At 41.2% G+C, this 20513-nt stretch overlaps 2 protein-coding genes across 3 annotated transcripts; both read left to right on the forward strand.

Annotated features, from left to right (window-relative positions):
- Positions 1-214: 214 nt before the first annotated feature.
- On the forward strand, positions 215-19796 carry LOC131233462 (stellacyanin-like). Of its 2 annotated transcripts, XM_058230175.1 has the most exons (3): positions 215-421; positions 1157-1597; positions 19786-19796. In XM_058230175.1, the coding sequence occupies exons 1-2, from the start codon at positions 265-267 to the stop codon at positions 1549-1551; spliced, it is 552 nt and encodes a 183-aa protein (XP_058086158.1). In that variant the 5' UTR covers positions 215-264; the 3' UTR covers positions 1552-1597; positions 19786-19796. The 2 variants fall into 2 exon arrangements, with proteins under 2 accessions (XP_058086158.1, XP_058086157.1); XM_058230174.1 differs by lacking the exon at positions 19786-19796 and having other exon boundaries at positions 216-421; positions 1157-1736.
- Positions 7050-9363, forward strand: LOC131233461 (flavanone 3-dioxygenase 3-like). Its single transcript, XM_058230173.1, has 3 exons — positions 7050-7385; positions 8186-8433; positions 8593-9363. The coding sequence occupies exons 1-3, from the start codon at positions 7143-7145 to the stop codon at positions 9185-9187; spliced, it is 1086 nt and encodes a 361-aa protein (XP_058086156.1). The 5' UTR covers positions 7050-7142; the 3' UTR covers positions 9188-9363.
- Positions 19797-20513: the final 717 nt, after the last annotated feature.

Below are 20513 nucleotides of genomic sequence, written 5' to 3' on the forward strand. Positions count from 1 at the left end.
TAGATCTCTCACCAAATTTCCCTCCATCAGTATCCCTTTGTAAAATCAAAATAGTCATGGCCTTCTTTCATAAATTCAAGTTCTTTAAGTAATCTGTTTTTCTTTTTTTCTTTTTTTCTTTTCCAAAAAAAATCCTAAGAAAGAAAGGAAAAGAAATGGTAGTGTTAGTTATGGAGTTAGGTTATCTACTTATAAACAAATCCCACATAAATAAAACGAACCCCAAACAGCATCCATTCGTCCTCTCTATCAATCTCTCACCAAATGGGTAAGCTCCTTCTCTCTTTCCTCATTGGCCTGGGCCTTGTGCTAACGTGCACTGCTACGGTGTACCCTGTCGGAGATACGGCTGGTTGGGAGATAAGCACGGACTTTGATTCATGGGCCAAGGGCAAGAATTTTAAAGTTGGCGATGTTCTTCGTAAGTAATCCTTCTAATAATCTCTTGGTGAAGTTATCTTATTTCATTTTTAGATTGTTGCATTTGAGCCAAATTGGAAATGAATGCATGCAAATCAATCCCATATTCCAGCTTACATGTGATATGCAATTGGTCAATCCAGATCGTCTGGTGGGCTCAGCACAGACCTTTGGGTTGAGTCTCGCAGCCGCTGACATGGACCTTGGCCTGAATGTTAAACAAATGCCGAGCCCAGTTCCTTCGCCCAAAGGCTGATCTGGGCTTGGACTTTGGTTCTTAGCTAGTCGACTGTATCTGAACATTCTTCAGCTAGGCCCAGATTGAAAAAAAGAGGTCCCATGTGGTAATCCAAAGATGAATGGGCAAGGACTTAGAATGTGTCTGCGGGCCTGAAAGAAAGACCCAATTCTGGTCAGTGGGGGATGTGAACAGGCTTCTATTTGGGCTTGAGTCAGACTTGAAAAAAATAAATATTAATAAACCTGGTCCAATCCCATTTATTTTTCTAGCCCATGAAAGGCCTGTGCTGAGTCCACATGATCACAAGCCTAGCCCCTGGTAAGCTTGGCCCAGGAAATTGACAGCCGAGCCATTTTACAATAAGGGTGCAACTTGGGAGAGGGTTGGGTTAGGTTGAGGGTCAAGCCAAACCCAGCTTAACTTGCTAATTCCAAGTTTCCAACTCATACTACCTTAACTTCAGAAACTGATGAAAATGCCTTTCATCCAATGCAGTGTTCCAATATTCATCATTGCACACCGTGGATGTGGTGACTAAAGACAATTACGACAATTGCAACGCCACCGGTGCACTACAGAGCAACAGTGGTGGGAACACGTCCATTCCACTAACGACAGCTGGCAACAAGTACTTCATCTGTGGGACCCTTTCCCACTGCTTGGGTGGGATGAAACTGCAAGTGAGTGTGAATGCAGGAGCCCAGGAAACAAGCCCAGCTGGTGCACCCCTGCCTCCAAAGTCGCCCGACCCAGTTCCGGCCCCTTCTACGGATATCAACAAAACATTGCCTACCACCCCTTCTCTTGGATTTTCGTATAGTGCAAGGGACTCTCTACTTTTTGCTTGGTCTTGTATCTTTGGGACCCTTTTATGGACGGTGATTATTTGAGTATGGTAATACTTAAGGGGCCCAGTATTTGCACCCACCCTTTTTTGTTAGATACACCTTTTCATCGAAAATAGTAGAAAAAAGGGGTCTATAAATCGAACTTGGTGGGTGTACATGTCATTTTCCGATGTATGAGTATGAATATTGTTTTCCTTTGTTATATAATGTAATCGATTTTTCTTCCACATCACCATCTGGACTGTTCATTAGGTTCAGTTCACTTTTTATAGGTTGCCTGTAAAGAATCTCACCAATCAGATGGTCTAGGCTGATGCAGGGAGGGACTTGATGAGGTTAATCACCGTCTTCCTTAGGAAATATCTACTCCGAATCCAGAAAGCTATCTGAACTCATCCTGAGTTTCCTTGAATCGAAGCAAGATAAAAGCGTGAATAATTCCTAATAAATTTGAAATGACTTGATTGATGATTAAAAAAATGAAATTATAACTCTTTAAATAACGAAATCAAACTTAGGATAGAGTTTTAGACTTAAAACTCCAACTCAAACAACTTAATAACATAACTTGTTATAAATTATAAACTTACTATTTATAAAGGACCTCTTTTCCTACTACACTTTATAGTTTTTGGCCAAATATAATAAGTGTTCAATTTGGACCAACCACATTTTCCCAACTTTTCTTAGTACTTTTCATTTTGGGCATGACTTTTACAATTAAAATGATTAAAAATTATACTTGAACTAAGACTTACTATTTATAGTAAAACCGAAATTAAACATGACTTTCAGCCGTCAATTTGATGAAGTCTTGTAAATCCAGCATGGGAAACTCAGCATAGCAGGTTTACTAGGCTTAAGTAGGTTATCCTACCCCAAAATTATATATAATATGTCGAAAAACTCATTCCAATTTGTGAGATAGGACTGATTTAAGGCTATAATCGTCCGGATCATTTCTACTTCCAATCGAGCTTTCTCAGGATCATCTTTGCCATGAAAGTGTCTGTGACCCGCTCTACATCACAAGCCATCTAGCCAGTGGAAAACAGAGATGGTTGGCTTGGATTGTTCTCAGAATATAGGTCCCACATATAATGAGTGTCCGGGACCATTGGCTTACTGTGATTTTTAGCGCAATAGCATAAGAAGAGAGGATGGACCTAATGAATGGCTCTGAAATTAGTCCCTCACTGTGTGAAACAAGGTACACGTGCGTGAGATCGAAGCCGCTCAAACGATCACAACAACGTAGATTCCAAATCTAAAAACCATACCTACATGATTATAAGGTAGTACATACCCGTCCCAAATAAATGAATATTCAAGGAAATTAACCAACGGTTCAAATTCCGTTTATAAGTGTGACCCATCTGACGATTTGATGCACGTGGTTCTAGATGACGAGCCACTCAGATCTCACACGCTTTGACTCACTTCCATGCGTGAATCAAGTGCAAGTGCAATAAGTGTGAATACGTGCAGGGTGCGATTAGCATATCTGGTGGGAGAGATTTCTTTGGTACTTGTTACCAGCGTTCGTTCATACCTTAAACGTTGGGATTTTTTGTGAAATGACATCCTTCTGTTACTAGCATTTGAGTTTATTTGCATCCACATGCCACTTATCGCAAGTAAAGGACACATATGGATGGATCGCCTGGATAGAACATACATGCATCAACATGGGGCTCATAGATTTAGTGAATTTAAAACTAGAAATCCCACCATATCTCCTGCTGTGACGGAATGATATGATACTTCTAGCAATCCGCTTCTTTCTATCTTTTTTAAATGCATGACTTTACATTAGACCAAGTGCAATTCCATCCCACCTAAAACCATGTAAGGGCCTGTTTGGAAATGGGGATTAGGTAGTGTTGATGCAGAAATCTGGTTGTCTCTTTCTAGACCCGTGAACACATAAAAGACAAACAAGAAAGATCCTAGCTAAGAGCAGGAACCTTCCGATGACTAAGTCAGGAAAGAGATCCGAGTCTAATTAAGTATTGAAGTTTTAGAGCTTGAGTATTGAAGTTTTAAAGCTAAAGATTGTACGTACCTTCTATCCTTAGGGGTGTTATTATTTATAAGTAAGGAGAGGCAGTGGCGTAAGAGAAATATTCCTAGTTTGTAGGGATGAATTGTAGTAGGATTCAGACCTTGGATTAGTAGGAGGCTGTTCCTAAATTCTAGGCAAAAATCCTGGGATCCCGAGCGTGTCGTGGGTATCCTCCGAGATCTTCGGAGAAGACCTCGAGCGGATTTCCCTTGGATGAGGCTTGATTACCCGGAACTGTCGGAAATATGCAGTGGGAGGCCAAGGTGGCCTTGGTCAACCTGACCTAAGAGTGGTGTGCCACTTTGAGCTATGCCGACCCAGAGCGTGTCAACCTACTCACTTTGAGTCATACCGACTTAGGACGTGCCAACCTGCTTCCTTAATTGAACAAGGGAACAAGAGTTCTGAGGAACTCTGGAGATCTTAGAATCATTGAAGGAGGTGCTCTTGCAGGAACGCTCCTTGATCACGAACTGAGTAGAGAGCGGGCCTTCATGGGGATTGAGCTTCTTGCCGTCACTTGTTCTGTCGACGTGTAAGGTTTCAACCTAACCTTTTAACATATGTCGATCCATTTTATTCCATAACAGGTAGTATTGAATTTCATTTGTTGGGATGTTAATTCCATCCGGTGCTTCGAATCAAGGGGAATGATTGGTTTAATTTAGGCATTTGACATTCCAATCCCATTAGGAGATGCTGCAGAATTTCCAATAGATTTCAACATTCATTATTATGAGGGCGCCACATTGATGCATGTGTTTTATCTACACTGTCTATTCATATGTACCTTTTACATGTGATAATTGAGATACATTAATTTGAATATAAGTGACGGGCATAGCTGTGAAATCCAGCCCATTAATTACAATTTTAGGGCTTGTTTAGAACGCGAGTTTAAATTGTATAAAATTGCAATAGTTGGAATTAACAACTATCATTGCACAATGATTGCATGTTTGAAAATATCAAGGCATTTTGATCATCCAATCCTACGTTAGGGATCAAATTCTTCCTTAAAGAAAAACATGATATGAAGTGAAACTTGTGTTTAATGAACCATGGATTTGCAATCAATGGACCTGATTTCATAATTGGTGTTATACACCAGCACTCATGCCTCAATGGTAGACTCACAAGATTTTCAACATGAGGTCAAGAGTATCCATTGTGGTTAGTGTCAACAGGTGAGCTCGGGCCAAACAAAATCAGAAAATGTATGCTAAAACAGTTCAAAATTTGGGCTGGGGCCTACCCATGCTTGGCTCTTTGATAGCACTAATTGTGGTGAAATCCCACCATATGGTGTGAGTGTGTGTGTGTGTGTGGCATGGATAAAACACATGCTTCAATGTGGGGCTAGTGGATTTTGAAATCCACTATAAATCCCATAATGTCTACTTTTGGAACGGGATGATACCATAGATGGATTAATTCAACCTTTCCTGTCATTTTCAAACTTGGGACCAAATGCAATTCCATCCCCCCTAATCCCATGTTCCAGAAACATTGGATTCATGGAATACAATTTTTATTTTTTTTAAAGAAGAAATCAATGCCAAATATGGGATCGGTTGGTTAAAATACCATGATATTTGCAGACATGTAATCATCATATAATAATGGTAATAATTCCATCTAATGCAATACATCTTTTCCATATACCTTTTTAACAGCTTTAACTACATAGAGTGGTTATTTCACAAGGTACCGTGTTCGAATCCCTAGAAGAATATGTCGTGATTATGCACTTTAGAGGTGTACATTTAAGCTTAAAAATGTTAATACAAAGCTTTATATGGATCTGAGGGCCCATCTATTTTTCGGCCATTGGATGGCACGTGTGATCAATCTGGCTGTTCCCTTGTAATGGTCTATACTTTGAACATTCCATAGTCTCAGAATAGTTCATATCACCCGAGACATTTAATTTGCATGCAGTCACTGCGAGCAGAGAGTTTGCTACCCAATGGTTCTCTGTAGGTCCCACCATGATGCATGTGCCTTATCCATTCCCTCCATCCATTTTAAGTCATTGTTTTAGGACATGGGCCTAGTAATGAAGTAGATCCAAATCTTAGAGGAACCACGCCACGTGATAACAGTGGAAATTAAACGACCACCACTAAAAACTTCTTAGGGCTCACTGTAATGTTTATTTTCCATCCAACCTATTGATTAGGCCACATAGACTTGGATGAAGAGGAAAATACAAATATCAGCCTGATCCAAAACTTCTGTGGTCCTCAAGACGTTTTTAATGGTAGGCATTCAATCACCACTGTTTCCTGTGGTGTGGTCCACCTGAGTTTTGGATGCTCCTTATTTTTGGGCTCATGCACTAAAATAAGTTGGAATAATGGATGGACAGCATGCATAAAAACACATATATCATGGTGGAGTTCACGGATTAGTGTCAGTTTACAATCACCATCCCGTCAGTGGACATGTTCCGAGTACGCGCTACCCCTAATGAATGGTCAAAATCAGAGGCACATGTGCCATCCAACGGTTGGAATAAAGCGCAAATGGTAGCTACGAGGCAAGGCTCGCATTTTATGAAAACCAGTCCCGGATTCTATCAAAACCAGCCCACAATTTGAAGCTGAAACGACATTTACAAAGGGAGACATTTTAAAGCAGATGACGGACTTCAAAAAAACAAGGAAAACAGTTTCAACTCTTCGTCAGCAGCTTTACACATATCATCCCCCTTCACCACCTTGTATCCAAAATACACCCCCAAAACACCAGATGTCAATCGTCTACAAAAGTCCTCCCTTTTTTCATCCATATTCGGTGTAACTAGTTAACTAATCTGGGACAACTACACTTGTGGAAGTTCACCCCCATTTTCTATTTGGTGGTGAATCCCACATGTACGGCTGCCCAACCCATCGAAATTATAGTGGACGGAGAATAGCTCAAATTAGTACACTGATACAACCATCCCATTGGCTCCAAATCAACGGTTAAAAGTGTTGTAGTCTATGGTCCAAATTCAACTCCAAATCCCATTGCCTCCATCCACATCAAACTTCCATGCCCGGAGGTAGTGTACTATACACGTGGCACATGTGTATGATGATCCTAACAATCCATCCATCTTGAGAACTCCTGCCTACCTCGACCCATGACCAAAAATTATTATTATTATTTTATTTTATTTTTGCTATTTGTTTTCATTTGTATCCCATCAATTAAAAAACGGGATTATCCAAACATTTTTGTTTTGGTACAGGTTTCAATCTCATCCATACATTCCCCTCATGCAGAGACAACATGGAGGTGCAAAAACGGTGGTGAACAATTAAAGTCTAGAACCCAATATTCTTAGGTCACATATGACATGCTTCCCCATTAATTCCTACAAATTCTCAAATACCAAAGTTCCTAAATAAAACCCTTGTATTCCTTCATATCAAGCCCATACATTGTAACTATCTTACAATTAATATGCCAAAAGGAAGAGAAGTACAGGTGGCTCATTTCCCTACATTATAAATAGCCTACTTTGCCCAAACCCAACATATCCAAACACTTGGAAAAGCATCCAAACACTTGAAGAATGGAAGGAGAGAATGGTCACTCGGCCTCTTTCATTAGTCCCATGAGTCTCAAAGACACCGGCATGTCACATATCCCAACTTGTTACATTGTTCCCCAATCACAACGCTCCACTCCTAACCTTAACCTACACCTCACCAACACCCTGCCCATTGTAGATTTGGCCTCTTTACACCACAAGTCTCAAAGGCCCAAAGTCATCGATGAGATACGTGCCGCTTGTAGGAAGATGGGCTTCTTCCAGGTAATCATTTTGTGGAGAGGTAATAAGTGGGCCATTTTTGGGTACCACCCAATATGCTAACATGCACCTCAGAGTTACACTTCTTTTAATGTGAACTTTATTGCTTTTGTTGATTTATCCGTGGAGACATGTGCATCTTTTCTACTAGGGACGCAGATGGCATACTGACCTCACCCTCACATCACCCAGCTTCCTACTGGTTGCTGCTCTTTGGACCCCACCATGATGTATGTGTTTTATCCATGTCATCCATCCATTAGGGCATGAGCCCTAAAATGAGGCAGGTCCAAATTTCAGGTGGATCACACAACAAGAAAACATTGGTGATTGAATGCCACCATTAAAAACTTCTAGAGGCACAAAAGTTTTGGATCAAGCTGATATTTATAGTTTTACTTTTCCTTCATTTAGGTCCGTGTGACCTTGTCAATGAGTTGGACGGCAAATAAATATTACAGTGAGGCCTAGGAGGTTTTTAATGGTGGTGTTCAATTACCAATGTTTTCCTATAGTGTGGTCCACCTGAGATTTGGATCTGCCTCATTTTTGGGTAAGCAAGCCATGACTCCCCAATTTAACAATTTCCCCGGATCCCTTTCTTTACGACACGGTATCATAAAAGTGGAAAGCGGGTAATATTAAAAATACATATTTTGAGCACACACAACCCTATCATGTGACCCATAAATGTTGTAGCGCAGGAAAAAAGAAATCCACGATTCATGTAATTGAAACTTATTAGGGCTCTCTAATTGCAATTTTCTCGAGTTAAGAGAAGTTTCATTGCCGCTGTAATGCAGGTCATCAATCATGGAATTTCTCCTTTGGTAATGGAAGGTGCCTTGGATTCCGCATCCAATTTCTTCAACTTGCCGATCCACGAAAAGATGCAGCTAGTGTCAGACGATGTCACCGAGCCGGTGAGGTACGGCACGAGTCTCAACTACGTGAGAGAAGAAATCCATTGTTGGAGGGACTTCCTCAAGCACTACTCCCACCCACTCTCCAAATGGATCCATTCATGGCCCTCCAATCCGCCCCAATACAAGTAATTCCTACCATTCATCTTGTAATTTTTTATTATCTGCGGTCGTCTCTGCCAAAGGGTCAGATATCTACATTCACTCTTAGTGATGGCAGCACCCTTTTAGGATGGATGACTACTCATTATACTAATAAAAGATTGGTTTTTTTTTTTTTTTTGTAGGGAGAAGATGGGAGCATACGCCGAAGCAGTGCAAAATCTAGCAATTGAGCTAATGGAAGCGATTTTTGAGAGCCTAGGATTAAAGCCCGCGTACTTAAAAGAAGAGATGGAAGAAAGCATGCAAGTGATGGCTGTGAATTGCTACCCTGCATGTCCAGAGCCAGAGCTCACGCTCGGCATGCCACCACACTCGGATTACGGTTGCCTAACCATCTTACTGCAGAATTGCCAGGCGCTAGAGGTGATGGACAAGGAAGAGAAATGGATGCCGGTCCCGGCGATCAACGGTGCGCTGTTAGTCCATGTGGGCGACCACTTGGAGGTCACGAGCAATGGGAGATACAAGAGTGTGATACGTAGGGCTGTTGTGAATTCGGAGAAGAGGAGGCTCTCCATAGCCAGCCTTCATAGCCTGGCCATATATAAGAAGGTGGGCCCAGCAGCGGAGCTCGTGGATAAACAACACCCAACGGCTTACACTGAGAGTAGCTTCGGTGATTTCTTGAAATTCCTGTCCGCCAATGATGTGATGAAGGGAAGGAGATACATTGAGACGCTGAAAATGGTGCAGAACAAAAACAATGGACGATGCTGATGCTGCTTGATAAAAAAAGAGGGGACCTTCTGTCTGTCTGTCTGTATGTGGAGTTATTAAAATAAGATAATTAAGTCCACCAGCCTATATACTATAGAGATGTTTGATAGTCAAAGTGGGCCCCACCGTCTATGTCGCTGGTGGGCCATTGGATCGTCCTATTATGCACTGAATATATAGTGTATGCATACGTTCTTCTTTTTAATCATGGTTTTGTTTTTGTTGAACACTCAGAACATGCTATAATATTGACATGACCTTAATATTTACTCGTCTTTTATCTTAAGATATCTTAAATTACAAGATTCTTTTAAAAATGTGATATGTTCTTCCTATATTTAGCTTATGTCTTAAAGATATCAAATATGCCACATGCCTTCAAGTATATTATTGATCTGATTCTGTCATATTTTAATACAGTATCGCATTACAGTTACAAGATTCATGAACCCTGACCTTTTGACGTGCATTTACAAACCAGATCATTCCACGACAATAAATGTAAATTGCAGTTTAAGACTAATGCTAATTGAAATTGAGCAGGAGATTTTGACAGCAGGGCCCAAATGAGATAGATCCAAGCCACTTGTCAGGTGTTTAGGCTGTATGGATTCCTTGGCTCAATGTTCTTAATGGTCTGCTGATCAGTCGGATCACATGTTCCAAAATAAAAAAGATATTGACAATAGAAGAGGTTGACGGGTGGTCTATATCCAACATACATATGTGGCAAGGGCATTTTTGGGACGAGTGAAACATCATTTTTGGGTAAGGGCATGTTTATAGTGTTAGAATATTTGGTTAAATTAAATAGACTATTAAAATCGAGAACCAAAACAGAAAATAAAACTTAAGAAAGATGACTTATTAAATTGAGTTGAGGCGTGACATGAGTCACTTGGCTTGAAATTGAATTTGCTCCCCTTAGACAGGGTCCCAAGTGCAACAGGCTTCCAGAGCAATTGCCCTCAGGATACAACGACTATGACCCGGTCCCGATGGTGCACTCATTGTACGTGGGCTCGAACCACTTGCAGTTTAATCCGAAAGTACTGAGTTGACTCGGCAACAAACTTAGCAAAATTCTTAAACCAAAATAGAGAGAATTTTATAAGAGGAGAGGAGAAAAGATTTTTTGTATGTTCAAATAAAAATCAGAAGTCTATATATAGACTCCGAAGTGGTGTATAAGCATCCTTTTAAAAGGATTAGGTCCGTTGGGTTGAAACCCAACAGGTGCGACCAACCGGAACGAATATATCTCTTTGTTTGAAAACGAAAAGGCGCAAGTACGAATACACTCTCGCAAATAAAGTCATGCGAGTACCCATACACACACACCCACGTGAGTACACTCGCACCAGCACCCATGCCTAGCCCAGCCCAGCCCGTCGCGCACTCACACATAGACTCAGACTCGGCTAGGCGCGCGCATGTGTGGTCAATGGCATATATTAGAGCTATTGGCCTCGGGACCAAATTCACATGCCCCCTTAATGAGGCTCAAGCCCCAAGATAAAAAGTTTGTATTATATACAAGATGTTTTCCTTTGGTAAATCCGATGTGAAACAAAACCCACAATCTAAAAGCAACAAATTTTCAAATATGGAAGGAAATCGAAAATTTTAAAAATCAAATTTTAATGTTTATTTTGAAATAAAATACAACACATGGTAGCCCTACATCTTGAAGATGTCCCTGATACGTGGCATCTATCTACAATGGTAGAGGCAGCAATTCCATGGGAGCAAAGATTCTATATATTTTAGAAATAACTTTGTACATGATCATGCATGTCTGGCACATCATGCACACTGCCATGGGTGGATATGGTGCACTTGTAGATTAATGTTAGACCCTGAACATGCATGGTGTCAGATATGGTACATATGGTGCATGTACATATTAACATTGGCACATGTGCTATATGTGGTGCATTTGAAAGTTGAATGTGGGCATGAGGCAATTGAATATGCACCTATGCATGTGTGGCTCACGGGCACTGCTGTGGGTAAAAATGGCTTGACCACTCATGAGGTCAGCTCGGACTTACAAGCATGTGCTTCTGGGCCGAAGAATTCATGAACAATCACCAACAAATCTTTTTGATGAAGGGTAAACATTTTGTACCTCTTAGTATGCCACACACTTCCGGAACTTCGACTAAGCTTATCTGTTCAAGATCCGACCAAGCTCATCTGTCCAAACTCCAATCAAGTTTATTTGTTCAAGCTCTGACCAAGCTCATCTATCCAAGCTTCAACCAAGCTTATTTGTTCAAGCTCCGACCAAGCTTATATGCTCGATCAATCAAGGATTCAGCTCAGCTCGACCTCATCCTGATCGATTAAAGGATCTAGCCTAGGTCGGCCTCGACCATTCACTGCGTAATTTCAAGGCCAACTGCGTCAGCCCTTATCACTTGCATAAATCTCGCGTGATGGTTGAGAAAATTATGCGAAGGTCACACGTAAGATTAAGAACCAACTCTCGTCTACCTACACTATAAATAGGAGGTCCATCTATATGAAAAGGTAAGCAGAATCTCCCACCCAAAAACTCTACTACTAGACCCAAATTCTTGGCCTAACTTTGGCATCAGGGGGTCCCTGCTCTAGCCAGGGTCTCATTTATCCTCTCTTTGTGTAGATGTCTAAAGGTCCGGCAACTTAGCGAGGGCGAACCAGATTTTTGCATCAGCAGTCACTACTCTTTTATATATTTTATGGAAGGGAAATGGTATATATGTGAGGTCAACTTCATGAGAGCTCTGCAGAATCTACCATCATGTGTAATAGGCATCCACGCCGTGCATTTAGTAGGGCCCCTCTAGATTATGAGCCGCGCAAAAAAATCAGCTCTATTAGAAACTTAAGTAAGTCATATCATTTGAAACCATGAAAAATCATGGGTAAAGCATCTAAAAGCACTTAGCAAAGCTCACATAAGTTTTGAAAGTGGGACATGCAATAGATGAGTTGGATGTCTAAACCATATTTTACAGCCTCTATATACAATTAGAAAGGTTTCAATAGGAGAGAGTCCACTCTCAATTGTTGCTTGTGGTGTGGCCTACCTATGTCATGAATTGACCTATTTTTAAGCCCATAGCTCACCAGGGAAGTGCACATCTGGTTGAAAGGATGAATGTTCATCACGAGTCACAATGGGCCCACATAGCCCGACCTCATGGAAAGCTGAGGTAACCTCGTAGTATCTTTCCCTTGATGGAAAATATGGGATAAACTTAGTTTTGCATTTGAATTGTCTAATCATTACATGATACACTGTTTCAGACAATGATGCGTTTGATTTGGTTGCTAACAAATCATGAACCTGAATAAGGCTGTCCAATTTTATTTTTTTTTATTAAAAAAAATTAATAACCAAACAATTCCTTAAAAATTACATACATGACACATTAATTTAAATTAAACTGTCTAAATTATAAATCTTGTTTAAATGTTTCATGAACCAAAGATTGAGCATGTTTGATTCTGACCATTGAATTTGTAAACATTTAATGGACAGTTAAAATGTAAAATATCTGCTGTTCTTATTTCAACAAGCATCCGAAATAAGAGGTTAGGATTGTCCGACCAATCTGATTCCAGGAATCTTGAATTATTTACATTGGGTTCCACTATTTAGCTTGTTTAATTGGAACTAATGCATGCCACATCAGCAATTTCTGAGTGTCCGCATATCGAGTGCCATGCAAAACCGGTATAAAATGGCTCCCCTGTTTTTATTGTGTCGTATAGCTGTATGGCGGAACCATGAGCTTTCGCTTTCATAGTCACGCGTGCCTCTTTGATATCTGAGGTGGCCCACCTACGATCAATCATGCTGTCCATATGCTTCACCCCCCACTAAACTATTCTACTCTTTTAGCTTTTCCCACATACGAAAACCAAAAGCCACCCTGACATTTCCAAAAGCAAAACCGCACCATCCGCCAGAAATCCTTTCTAGCTTCTTCCACGTGATTCCAACTTCCAGCTAGCACCTAACCTTCCCTCGTCCCTTCATTCTCAGTTTCGTAAGCGGATTGGCTGGTGTACCCCACACCAGCTATATAGCTGCTGTAGGTACGCGTCGTGCGAGGACGAGCACTGACGCTCCTCGAGCTCCGAGTTGTACGAACGGTTCAAAGGAGACCAAAATTACATGGCCCCACAGTGATGTACTTATTATATCTATACCGTTCATCTATTTTTAGAGATCATTTTAGAGCATTATCCAAAAAATGAATCATATCCAAAAATCACCTGGACCACACCACAAATAGCTGCAGAGATAATGACTTTCACGGTTAAAAAATTTGTAGGGCCCACTATAACGTTTAGTTTCCATCCAATCTGTTCATAAGGTCACAGAGACCTGAATGAAGAGGAAAAACAAATTTCATAAAAGGTTTCAATGGTAGACGTTCAATCCCCCACTGCTTTTTGAAGTGTGGTCCACTTGATAGTTATATCTATCTTATTTTTCATCTCAAGGCTTAAGACGAGCTCGTCAAATGGATGAACGGTTTGGATATAACACAAATCTCATGATCAAACCCATAAAATTTGTTGACATCAATACAGCAGCTATATAACTGGTGTGAGGTACATCAGCCAATCCGCTTCCCTCAGTTTCTAACCTACACAGATACTAGAGCTACAGGTGGGCAACTTGGGCCCAATTCGGTGGATCCGACCCGACCAGACCCGACTCGGTACCATTCCGAACAGAACCGACGGTTTGATTGGGCCTAATCGATTCTGACATTTAGATCCAATATTATTTCGAGTCAGGTTCAGATAACACTGTATCCGGACAGATCCTGTCCGATAACCCAGACCAAATGGGTCCGACCCGACCCGAACAGACCCGACCCGAAACGACGTCAGGTATACATAATACATTGATGTCTGAGCTGCTGTAGTTACGTGTCGTGAGAAAGGAAGCGGATTGCGTACCGAGTAACTCAGTACGGTAAGCGTACTGAGTAAACTCCGTGGGCCCCAGTGTCATTCATGCATTATATCCACTTCGTCCATCTCTTTTAAAACATAATTTTAAGGCTTCATCCCAAAAATGGAGTATATACAAACCTCAAATGGACCACACCACTGGAAACAATGTGAATTGAACATTTGCCGTTGAAATATTTTTGGGGACAACAGAAGTTTTAGATCAAGCTGATATTTGTGTTTTCCCTTCATCCATGTCTTTCTGATATTATGAACAGGTTGGATGACAAATAAACATCACTAGGGGCCTTAGAAAGTTTTCAACTGTTGAAATCAATACTTCCACTTTTTCCGGTGGTATGGTCCACTTATGGTTTATATATGAATCAATTTTGGGTTGAACCCATAAAATGATATGTAAAAACGAATGGACGGCGTGAATGAACCACATACATTCGGGGTGGGCCTAACTGAGTTTACTCAGTACGATAAGAGCATACTGAGTAACTCAGTAAGCAATCTAATTTCCGTGAGGAGACGACTGACGAGTACTGGCGGCCTGACGCTCCTCAAGCTCCCAGTCGTATGAACAGTTCAAAGGATGTCAAAGTTACATGGCCCCACAGTGATGTATTTATTATATCTATACTGTTCATATACTTTTAGAGATCGTTAAAGGACATTATCTAAAAAAATGAATAATATCAAAAGATCATCTTGACCACACCACAAATAGCAGCATAGAATGATTTTCGCCCTTAAACAATTCGTGTGGTTAGATCTGTCTTATTTTTTGTCTCAAGCCTTAATACGAGGTCACCAAATGAATGGACGGTTTGGATATAACACATACCCCATGATTAAAACCACACAACTCACTAATATATATACAAAATCAAAACTATGCATGTACTTGAAAAGCAAGTCTTGAACTTCCTTGCCGGTAAAGTAATTAATGTCCAGTAAAAACACGAGTATGAAGGTGAAAAGCTCTTTCAGAACCATGTGGGGCCCATCTTGATGTATATGTTTTATCTAAGTCGTTCATCCATTTTAACATATCAATTTAGGCCTTGATTAAAAAAATAGCATATATTAAAGGTTGAAGTGGACCACGTTATATGAAAAGTTAAATTAAATTTACACATATCTGAATCGTACTCAAATCGATCCTACTCGGTTTCTCTAACCGAGTCGGACCCGGTTCGGATAAGGCGAATCATGTATCGGATTTGTTCGGTTCAGGTGACCCGGATTTGATTCCGGATCTGATCGAGTTCGGGTCAAACCATTGTCATTTCGGATCTGATCAGGTTAAACCCAATCCGTTCCGATCCGGACCGATGCCCACCTCTAACTAGAGCTATGTGCCACATGATCCACATCTGCAACCATCACCACTTTTTCCTATGGCATGGTCCACCTGATATTGGATTTGCGTCATCTTAGGGCTCATGCCCTTAATGATCTAGAAAAATGGATGGCGCGGCGTGGATATAGAATACATACATCAAGGTGGGCCCCCACGGTAAAGTTCTCACCGTCTTCGGTGAGGCCGAGGCCGCGGCTAATCCACTCCCCAAGTTACAACCGTAGGTCGGTTCCCTTGAAGCTCGATAAGTTGACTCTACATGCTGTGTGTGAGGTTCTTTATAATGTTTTCATGTCATCCAATCCGTCCATCATGCGAGAGAACATTCGTGTATTCAGTCTTACACAAAATCAAGCCGGTCTAAGACTCAGGTGAACGACACCATGTGAATTCATGCCTAAAACTACTAAAATAGCATGGTGTGTCACACCTGAGTTTTTGGATTCCATGATTTTTGTATTTTCTATTCATCCCAGTGGGGCACATCTTATGAATAGATTGGATGAACTAGAAAAAAGCTACAGTGGATACAGTATCTAAAAGGTTTTAACGCATAAATTATAAATTAAGAAATTGAATAGCGCACCTTATCGACGGACTGAGTATGGGCCTTACATTACGGTGGCCCCCGTTTTAATTAGCACACCTTATCGACGGATTGGATATGGGCCTTACATTACAGTGCCCCCGTTTTGGTATAAGCTTCTTCTAGAAGCGTTGCAGGAGAAACGGCTTCTATCAGTAACATGGTGTACCATCAAGGCTGTTACAGGGCGTAAAGGCCATTATGTAAAAATGATGGGGACAATTGTTATGTGTTATGAGTCTTAAAGGTTATAACGGCCGTTCTAGAATGGTTACAGCCCTGTAACGGCCCGTTACAGCTCCTGTAATGGCCTATTACATCCTTAGTAAAGGTCATAATAGCCCATATTATGGGCAATATAAGTTTTTTGAATTTTTTCCGATAGAAGGAAAAGAAAGAAAAATAGAGGAACAGCCGGCCACATCATATAGATAACAATAGTGGCTATAATGGTGGCTACTATGACCACCGTTGCCGTTACAAAATAACTTGATCATCAAAGCAATTAGAAAACAAAAGGGTACACCACAAACAAAAATAGTGAATTTTTATTGGTCAAAGTCAAAATGTTACAATGGAGCAGTAACATCCTATCCGTCCAATATCCAACCCACAAAATAACGCTCCAAACACCAGAAGAAAGATCGAAATGAAATGAATGCATAAATGTCCATTGTTTCACATGAGTGCAAGTACTGCAACCCCTCCAAACAATGTTAGCAATGCCACATAAGCTCCCGTCATTAACGCACCTGAACCGTTGTTGCCGGGTGTGGACACCATCGGCGGCGAACCAGAGGGTGACATTGTCATGGTCGTCGGCGAAGCCGTGTTGTCAGATGGTGGTGTCGCCGGAGGCGTCGATATTGAAGTAGAAGGCATAGGCACGGACGCAGTAGTTGGGGAAGGCGGTGAGGCTATGGAAGGCGACGGTGAGACCATTGGCGGGGTCATGGATACTGGGGGAGTTGCAACAGGAGGAGAAGCCGTCGGAGGAGGTGACATGGTGGTCGGCGGGTTTTTTGCGGTTGTGGGTGGCATTGCGATGGAAGTGGGCGCTGAGCCCGGCGCCTGTGCCGTGCATGTTGCCATGAGAGAGATACACACGCTTAGAGCAAGAGTGACACGTGTGGAGGCCATGTCTCTTTGGCTAAAGGGATAAGAGATGGAGAGAAATGTATGTCTGGAGATAGGAGATAAGAGAATGATGATTTATAGATTGAAAGGGAAAGAATGGGAGTGATGAATGGGCGACACCAAACAAGCGATTTGTTTGCCTAGCATTCACATCACTTATCTGGACCATCCATTAGGTCACCCCGCACTTCTTCCGCTCAGATGCAAAACATCTCAGCAATTGGACGGTCCTAAACATAGATGGCTGGACCTACCTTCTATGAACTATCTTGTCCGTCCGTTTTGGCATGCACCTGACCGGATAGTTTAGATCATGTGATTAGTATGATTTTTTCAACGAAGCTTATGATTAGTAGACTGGAGCTAGTGAACGGTCCAGATAGCTGATTTGGATGCCAATGCCTCCAGATGCAACCATGTGCACGGGAAGGATCTCATCCACTCAGCCCAGTACATCAGTACTCGTTTAGTGGTGTTGCTCCACCAGGGAAAGTGTAGAATTTTCACAGGTTTTTAGTTTATGAAAGTGGGTTCCAGGGTTCAGTGATCCAAACCATTGAAATGATGGTCCCAAACCGTCCACTGGACACAAAAAATACCGGATTGGAAGACCGTAGCCGTGGAATCTTTGGTCTTTCTTGTTTGAATGTGGACCTGACACAGGGATGATCGTGATGAGGTCGATCACTGTCTTTCTCAAGAATAACTATTCCGAATCCACGGAGCTTCTCCGAACTCCTCACATAGACTTCTCAAATCCACGAGAAAAAAACTAAGCAAAAATAGAAATAAATTCTATAAAATTCATAATTTGATTGATTGATGAAATCAATGAGCCTACAATCCTTTAAATATGGATAACAAGCATTGGAAGAAATTTCGGAATTAAATAACAACTAATACTCTCTAAAATTTGTTAACTTACTATAAATATTAAATTTACTTTTTATAGTAAGTGTCCTCTATGACTTGACCACGTTATTCTCTTGACTATTCTAAGCACTTTTCACATTGGACAAAACTCTTAAAGTCCGAAGAGTTATAATCAAACTAAAATTTAGTAAAACTAGTAAAAACGGAAATAAATATGAAATTCGACCATTTGTATGATGAAATCTCGCAAATTCGGCATGGGCTAAAGTACCTCATCCTATCCCAAAATCATATATGGTACGTCCAGTAACTTATTTCAGTTTGCGAGATATGTTTGTTTTAAAGTTCTAATGGTCTTGATGACTTCCACCTCCGATTGGGTCTTCTCTGGTCCGTCTTGTACTTGAAAGTGTCTGCGATCCACTCTACCTAAGTCCTATTCACTTCAAAAGAACTCATCATCAACTTCTTATGTTGATGCGGTTCCTAATACTCAGTCTGATGCATCATAGCAATACCTAGATCAAAAGTTATGATCAGTTCAAATTCCACCTTTTTGGTCCAACCATGATAGCAATATATCTTTGACATGTTCTATATCAGGACCGTTGCTAACTTTGTTTTTGTCCTCAACTAATGTGTTAGGATTAATCCTTAGGCAGGTCATCCGCGTTGCGGGTAATCATATCTATTGTTTGGATTATTGAAATATGGCCCACCTACAAACTCAGAATCTAGGCAAATTGTCATGTTTTCGGGTCTGAACACTGAACGGTGTCCTTATGCATTAAAATGTGATTAATGTCGAGATGGCCCTTTATATACAAAAGGGTGCCACGTTTAGGTCATCCAGACCTTTGATCTTGTGGTCCTTAGTGCGGATGTGGGATTACTTAAAATACCATTGGTCAGTGGCTAAAGCAACAGTCCAAAAGAAGGCCAAAGATTAATGGCTAGGATCTTCCAATCTTGAAGAGGAATAGCTATTTTCATTTGCATTGGGTCCCATGTTGGTCAACATTGAAACATGCTTCCAACTTACATGGCTTTAAAATAAATTTAAAAAAAAAGAACTGAAATGGGTCACGTCCGAATGCATCAGGACCCCACGATTACTGTGGTATAAATACGCAGCATTTAAAAGTAGGAATGAGAAATCTATTCACGCACACGTGCCAATATAACACACTTGCCAGTTATGCTACAACAGAATATAACTCCATGGAGTACCCAAAATTGTAGCTCGCAGGAGGCGCACAATGGGCCACCCTTTTGATTGGGACCGTTCATCTGATCATACAGGTGGATGATCTAGATGATTTTGTCCCCACTGTTACCCACAAACAGATTGATAGAAAGGCAGGTGCCTGAGCCTCACATTAATTGAAAGAGTGAAAACCCAGGTGGGGGGATCAGTGAAATTCCTTAAGCCATTGCCCTAGTCTTATAGTGCTGGAAAGGCCTTGGCGGTGGCCCTGGTCCTATAGCACTAGCTAGACATGAAAAAGAGTGAAATGATAAGTTGTTTGAAATTATTTGTGTGGATCTGCCCTAGCCTTATAGTCCACTTGATGATTGGATCAGGGCAACGGGCGAGGCCAAGCTGGGCTGAGCCATTAATCATTAACCCCGCCTGGGCTCGCCTTTGCCATCCCTGTGTTGACCGAGGTAGATACACCTATGTTAATCCCCAACAAAAACGTCATCATATCTCATCATACAACTCTCACTATTATTAAGAAGGAAATGATAAGAGGATGGTCCAAATCCATGTATGTTGCACTCCTCATAAGGCTGTCAATGGTCTAGGTCTAGACCCAGCAAAATCAAAATTTTGAATAGGGCCAGTCTGAAGACCCAGCCCCACCAGTTCAACATCCAAGCTGGGCCGGGCCCATTGCAGGCGTAACACACCACGTCGTTGGGTCTAACAGTTGGCTGGGCTCGGTCTGGGCAAAATCACTTTTGAGTATGCCGGGCTCGATCAGTTCAAAATCTAGGCGGAAGCCAACCTCAGATCCAGCCCGTTGACAGCCCTAGTTGTTGGTGTCATTTTACTCTTTAGGAAGAAGATGTCTGATTATCATAGACAACCTGAGAGCCCATACACATCCACACGCAGGCTAATGTGTCACAATGTCTCACATGTGAGCTGCACTGTTTTGATCTTCTGACATAAAAACCAAGTCATTTCACATCTCAGATGGGCCATATCAAAACAAATGAATATCTTGAAAATTCGCCTGGATGGGAGTTGTCTACAGCCAGCACATAAAATTCCCCTTTTATTTCTACTAGAAGTCTTCATTTTTATCATCTCTGTTCATGCATTTCCTTAATCATGTTAATCTATCCTCTTGAAACTCCTTTCTCAGCATCCACCAGATTAACTTCTT

The sequence above is a fragment of the Magnolia sinica genome, chromosome 18, assembly GCF_029962835.1.
Source record: "Magnolia sinica isolate HGM2019 chromosome 18, MsV1, whole genome shotgun sequence".
NCBI classification, from domain to species: domain Eukaryota; kingdom Viridiplantae; phylum Streptophyta; class Magnoliopsida; order Magnoliales; family Magnoliaceae; genus Magnolia; species Magnolia sinica.